Source organism: Tupaia chinensis, unplaced genomic scaffold (assembly GCF_000334495.1).
Source record: "Tupaia chinensis unplaced genomic scaffold, TupChi_1.0 Scaffold000539_1, whole genome shotgun sequence".
NCBI classification, from domain to species: domain Eukaryota; kingdom Metazoa; phylum Chordata; class Mammalia; order Scandentia; family Tupaiidae; genus Tupaia; species Tupaia belangeri.
In genome coordinates, this window is record NW_006160052.1 from 772,454 (window position 1) to 779,303 (window position 6,850).

A 6,850-nucleotide genomic window follows, 5' to 3' on the forward strand; every position below is an offset into this window, starting at 1 on the left:
GGTGCGTGCTCGGGGCGGCGGGGGAGCGGTGAGCGCCGGCCGCCTGCGCGGGGACCCGGAGGGCGACCTTCGCCTCCCGGCTTCCCCGAGGGAGCCTCACCGCAGCGGGGCTGTGACTGGTGTCAGTGTGTCCGCCGCTCTGGGTTGGCGGCAGGGTTCGAACCCGGGACGCGGGGACTTGCAGCCAGCACCCCGCTCGCGCCCCGAGCCTTCGGCGACATTGCACCCAGGTCCGCGCCTGGGCACCGCGGGGCCCGAGCTGATCCCGGTTCCTGACACCCTGTGAGGCAGTTCCCAGAATAAGCCAGCGCCTCCGAGCGGGTGGCCGGGCCTACGCGTGGCGTCCGGGAGTGGGTTTGGGTCGCTGCTAGGGTTCGGGACGAGCCCGGTGAAGGCGAGCGGCCCGGAGGGTGGCCTGAGGTCACACCCCTCCCAGCGGCGCAGGGGGTCGTGGGGGACGGGGCCGGCGGTGACCGCGTCTGGGTGTGTCTTACAGACTGGACTTGCCGCGTCTGGCCAGGCGCGCCGCCGGGGCCCATGGAGCTGCGGGGGGGCGGGGAACAGCGGCCCGCCGATATCCACCAAGCGCTTCGGTACAAGGTAACGCTGACGACCTCCCGGTTCCTGTCTCGCGCCAGTTACTCCGATGGGAGCCGCCCCTTAAATCCCTGCAGGTCTTATACCCTCCACCTTCCAAGCCAGAGGCGGCGAGTTGGCTTGTTTGCCCGGTTAATTACCCTCTTGGCTCCTTCCCTGCAGTGTATCAGAAGAACCTGCACCTTAAAAGAGGAGGGGGTGGGGCGTGGTACTTGGGAGAGGGAAGGTGGAAAGGGACATTCTGAGTGTTTCCGAGTGGGACATAGCTTTGTTCTTGCATTTAGAACGATATACGCCGAGTTTTTATTGGGCAGAAGTTTTATAGTTGCTGTTGTCCGAAGTTGCAGCTGTTTGTCCGAAGTTGTGTGTGTACGTAAATTCCTCCAGCCTTTCCGCTAACTTGCTGAGAGCCCTTGGACAAGTTAACTTTCTGTTTCTCAATTTCCTCATCGGTAAAATGAGGAATAATACTAATAGGATATACCTCATGGGGCGATTGTGAAATTTAAATAAGCTACTATTTTGTATGTGCTTAGGATAGTGCTTGCCATAGAGGAAGCACTCGGTGGTAACTGGTATTTCTTACTCCTCTGCTCTGAAGCTGTTTAAAAAGGGGCCCAGGGGCCGGCAGGTGGCACAGCGGTTAAGGTGCTGGGCTCCCACACTGCTGACCACAGTCTGAGTCCCAGACCCAGGTCGCCTGTGCATGCCCACAGACTGGAGAGGAGAATGAAAGGGAAGGGACTGCAGCATGGCCCGCCCCCGGGGGGCGATTTCTCACTTTCCCACTCTGTCTCATGGTGAGCACGTAGGCCCTATGGCAAAAGCCGGGTGCCTAAGTGGTAGCATGGGCTGACAGACACCTCCTGCAGCAGGCAGAGTTCCCATGGGATGGCCTGTTCCAGTAAGCCAGGCGTAATGGCATGTGTCAGGGAGGCCGAGGCAGGAGCATGGTGACATAGGGAGACTCTATGAAGAATTACTACGTGCATACAGGCTTTAAGGTGGAAGGAGTGAGGGGAAACACTTTTCTAGCACAAAGTCTGTGTGTGACTGCAGCTACAATTTTACAGTCACAAGACAGTGTAATGGGACAGCTCTGCCTTTTCCATAACAGGAAGAAAGGCCAGATCCGAAATGACTTTTAGCTTAACTTGGTTTCACCCTGGATGGAGAGAGCCGTTCCTTAAGTGTAGAAAATTGAAAGAGAAGCAGGGCCAGCCGGTGGCATGGTGGTAAAGGCAGCTGGAGTCACGTGGCCGACTGCACTGTGGAGTCCTGGACCAGTGACTTAAGAACACGCCAGGTGCATGTGTATGCAGACCCAAAGCCCTCAGAAGAGAAATGGAGGAGGGTCTGCAGGGTGGCCATCCCCAGTGGGGAGGGTACTTTCTCTCTCTCTCTCTCTCTGGTGAGTGCGTGCATCCTCTGCCAAGTATTTTTTTTTTTTTTGGAGAGATGTTCACTGTAGGGCGCGTGCGCTCGCCAGACAGACAGAGAGAGACATAGAGACAGAAAGCGAGAAATCACCCCCCAGGGGGGATGGTCACACCGCAATCCCTTCTCCTCCATTCTCCTCTCAGGCGCACACGTGCCTGGCGTGAGTTTTAAGCCACCGGGTCCGGGACACGAACCGCGGTCGACTACGTGCGAGTCCAGCGACATAGCCATTACGCCAACTGCTGGTTCCCCTCTGCCAAGTATTTAAAAAAAATATATTGAGAGAGAAGTGTAACAGCCAACTCTTCAGAGGATTCAAACTCTTGGAGTTGAAAGACCCTGGGATACAGCAAACCGCTGTTGTGAGTTTCTGACCAGCTGAGATCGATTGGAAAACCTAATTCTGGCTTATTGTGAAATTTAAATAAGCTACTATTTTGTATGTGCTTAGGATAGTGCTTGCCATAGAGGAAGCACTCGGTGGTAACTGGTATTTCTTACTCCTCTGCTCTGAAGCTGTTTAAAAAGGGGCCCAGGGGCCGGCAGGTGGCACAGCGGTTAAGGTGCTGGGCTCCCACACTGCTGACCACAGTCTGAGTCCCAGACCCAGGTCGCCTGTGCATGCCCACAGACTGGAGAGGAGAATGAAAGGGAAGGGACTGCAGCATGGCCCGCCCCCGGGGGGCGATTTCTCACTTTCCCACTCTGTCTCATGGTGAGCACGTAGGCCCTATGGCAAAAGCCGGGTGCCTAAGTGGTAGCATGGGCTGACAGACACCTCCTGCAGCAGGCAGAGTTCCCATGGGATGGCCTGTTCCAGTAAGCCAGGCGTAATGGCATGTGTCAGGGAGGCCGAGGCAGGAGCATGGTGACATAGGGAGACTCTATGAAGAATTACTACGTGCATACAGGCTTTAAGGTGGAAGGAGTGAGGGGAAACACTTTTCTAGCACAAAGTCTGTGTGTGACTGCAGCTACAATTTTACAGTCACAAGACAGTGTAATGGGACAGCTCTGCCTTTTCCATAACAGGAAGAAAGGCCAGATCCGAAATGACTTTTAGCTTAACTTGGTTTCACCCTGGATGGAGAGAGCCGTTCCTTAAGTGTAGAAAATTGAAAGAGAAGCAGGGCCAGCCCTCTTGTGTTTTGATGTTAGAAGCACCATTTGTTTATAAATTTGCTCTTCAGGGCCAGCCGGTGGCATGGTGGTAAAGGCAGCTGGAGTCACGTGGCCGACTGCACTGTGGAGTCCTGGTGACTTGACTTAAGAACACGCCAGGTGCATGTGTATGCAGACCCAAAGCCCTCAGAAGAGAAATGGGGTCTGCAGGGTGGCCATCCCCAGTGGGGAGGGTACTTTCTCTCTCTCTCTCTCTCTGGTGAGTGCGTGCATCCTCTGCCAAGTATTTTTTTTTTTTTTGGTTCTCCTCCATTCTCCTCTCAGGATCTTGGGCACGCACGCACACGCGCCTGGCGTGAGTTTTAAGCCACCGGGTCCGGGACACGAACCGCGGTCGACTACGTGCGAGTCCAGCGACATAGCCATTACGCCAACTGCTGGTTCCCCTCTGCCAAGTATTTAAAAAAAATATATTGAGAGAGAAGTGTAACAGCCAACTCTTCAGAGGATTCAAACTCTTGGAGTTGAAAGACCCTGGGATACAGCAAACCGCTGTTGTGAGTTTCTGACCAGCTGAGATCGATTGGAAAACCTAATTCTGGCTTAAATTGTACCATTGTACCCTTTCCTAAGGCTCAGAATTCCCAAAAGCTACTTTTAGTTCTGACAGTCTGTCAGGCACGTCATCCTCCAACGGTGTCACGTGTGCCACGTGAGGGCTCCCACTGGGACGTGGATCTCTGGGGCTCTGGGGAAAAAAAAGTTTAATACCTTGGAGGTTATCCAGGTGCACTTTCAATTTTTTCTTTTACACATATCATCTTTCAGTTTGAAATGCTCTTTTCTAGGTGTTAGCCTCTTTATCCCTCTGGCATGCAGTGGATATAATCATTCAATGTTAATGATAGCATAGTTTTTCAGTTGACATGAAACTTAAAATGTTTTCTTGGCAGTTTCTGTGGTTTCTCATTCTTATATAAAGATAGTTTTAAATCCTGGATGATTATCTGAATTAATTTTGCAAGTTGAGCATGGAAGTGGAGTGTTATTTATTTATTCTTTTTAATAATTACTTTATTTCACATCATTTATTATCATCATCATAATTATTTGTTTAATTTGACTAGAGAGAGACAGAGCAAGAGAGGAGAAAGGGAAAGTAAAAAAGCAAGCCTCCAGGTCCAGGACTCAAACCGCTCAGCCATGTGGAAGTCCAGGACCTTAACCACCATGCCACCTGCTGGCCCCAGAAGTGGAGTTTTTAAAATCAGGTTTGTTGAGGGACCAGCAGTTGGCATAATGGCTATGTTGCTGGACTTCCATGTAGTCGACTGCAGTTCAAGCCCCAGACCTCGTGGCTTAAACTCATGCCGGGCGAGTGTGTATGCATGCCAAGATCCCAAGAGGAGAATGGAGAGAAGGGATTGCGGCGTGGCCATCCCTCCTGGGGGGTGATTTCTCGCTTTCTGTCTCTGTCTCTCTCTTTCTGGCGAGCGCACGCGCCCTGTGGGAAACATCTCTCAGGTCTGTTGAATGCTTCTGTGCATTCTGGAGGGTTCCAGGAATACATGGCCTGTACCGTGTTGCTTATGGACTGTTGGGGACAAGACAGCACAGCCTGAAGCAAAGCCACTCAAAGTTCTCTCGGACCACTTGAGGCACACTGCCTTCCTTGGCTGTCTTTATCTTTTTTACTCCCTTAGAGAGAAAATGGGAAAGGTAGGGTCGAAACAGGCATTTCCAGCAGGGTCTCATCATACCCTGATCCTGCTCCAGCCTCCCAGGTAGCTAGGATTATGGGCACGCACTTCCTCACTGGCCCCGTACAGGTTGACCCAGGAGGGTGCCACTGCGGCTGCTCCTGTCTTATCTTTAAGCCCTGTGTGAACCGTGTTTCGTGATTTGACACATTGGCCACTTTTCATAAGGAATTACATTGCGCTAGTGGGTGGTGTGGTGGTTAGGCACTGGACATGACTGGCTTGGTTCAAGTCCTGAATCTGGCAGCTTGCTTTCTCATTTTCCTTCTGTCTCTCTCTCTGTCTCTTTTTGGTCAAATTTCTTAAAAATAATAATAAATAAAATTAAATAATTCTTTAAAAAATTGTATTAATTAGTAAAACTTGAACTAATTAGTAGAACTTGAACTTGTAGAACTACAGAGAGCACTATTTGTGGTGTGCCAAAGCCGAAGAAACTTTTCTCAGAAAAATGAGGTGGTTATTCTGGGGTATTGGCAATTTAGTAGGATTGCTATCTGTCTGTCCATGTTGAGTACGTCCCCATGTACAAGGTGTTCGTCAGGTGATCCCTGCCCTCAGACGGGCTCGTCTCTCTCATAGTTGAGGTCCTCCTTTGGGCTTTGGCTATTCTGAGGAAGGGGTTCTGTGTTCTTGGGTCTAAACCCAAGGTGTGTGTGAGAATAACTCATGTGACCAACTTTGACTCTCCTAGGGAAGAGTAAAATTAGGATGAGTGGAAATTGTCTAATCCTAAATGCCACTGCACTTCTTTTTAAATACATTTTTCTCTATCTCCATCCACCCCACTCATCAGAAAACCCTGCAGAGCAGCTGTCGCCTTACCCGTCTTTCCTTCCTCCCAGCATTGTACTGCGTGCGCGTTGGTAAGGCCATTCAAGAGTATACCCTAAAGACAATGGGACCAGCCCAGCTTTGTGAGATCCCATGTCTTCTCTTCCTCCCAGCATTGTGCTGCATGCGCATTGTTAAGGCCATTCCAGAATATACTTTAATGACAATGGGACCAGCCCAGCTTTGTGAGAAATGCTAAGAAACCGTCCCACAGAATTGTACTCACAGTCCTGAGGGGCTGGCGTCTGGTGTGAGCCGACAAGGACAGGATTGGGGATGGAGAGGGCATATCCAGGCTTCGCTGTGCTTGGGTCTTCCGTGTTGCTGAGAGGCAGGTGGAACACCGTGTTCAGTTCTAGGGGATCGGGAGTAGACAGTGGGGGAGACTCATACTGAGAGGAGCGGGGGCCTTTCCTGTGCCTGTATAACTGCAGTACCTGGACCATGAAACCTGACCGCCGCCTGGTAAGCACTTCCCCAGTTAAAAAGGCACGAGGAGGGCCAGCGGGTGGCATGGAGGTTAAGGTGCTGGAGCCCACATGGCCAGCTGTACTGAGTCTGGACCCACTGGCATGAAAAACACACAGGGGCACATGTGCATGCGTGCCCAAACTCCGGAGAGGAGACAGGAGGAGAGGAGATTGCAGTATGGCCATACCTGCACCCCCAGGGGGTGGTTCTCACTTTCTCTCTCTCCCTCTCTTTCTCTGTCTTTGGTCAGTACACAAATCTTAGAGTGAAACTAACCTTAATTAAACCAAACTGAAATAAAAAAGGCATGAAAACGTGTTGACCGCCCTGTTAAAAATCTGTTGGGACCAGCAGGTGGTGTAATGGTGACCTTGCTGGGCTTTCACATAGTTGACCACAGTTCGAGTCTGGACCCAGTGGCTTGAAACTCAGGCCAGGGACGTGACCACGTGTGTCCCAAGTCTCGAGAATGGAGGGGAAAGAACTGCGTTGCGGCTGTCCCCCCTGCGGTGGCTTCTTGCTGTCTGTCTCTGTTTCTCTGTTCCCTATAGCAAAAATCTGTCTTTATTTTTTTTTTAAGAATTATTTTAACTTCATTTGTTTGTTTATTTTAATTTGACTAGAAA

The 6,850-nt window shown here is 51.2% G+C and overlaps 1 protein-coding gene across 1 annotated transcript in view; it reads left to right on the forward strand.

The window, feature by feature from the left end:
* Nucleotides 1-537: 537 nt before the first annotated feature.
* The window catches only part of CCNJ (cyclin J), a 28,387-nt gene continuing 22,074 nt past the window's right edge, over nucleotides 538-6,850 (forward strand). The window contains 1 exon segment of the mRNA XM_006172062.3: nucleotides 538-600. Coding sequence (XP_006172124.1) covers nucleotides 538-600 — 63 coding nt within the window.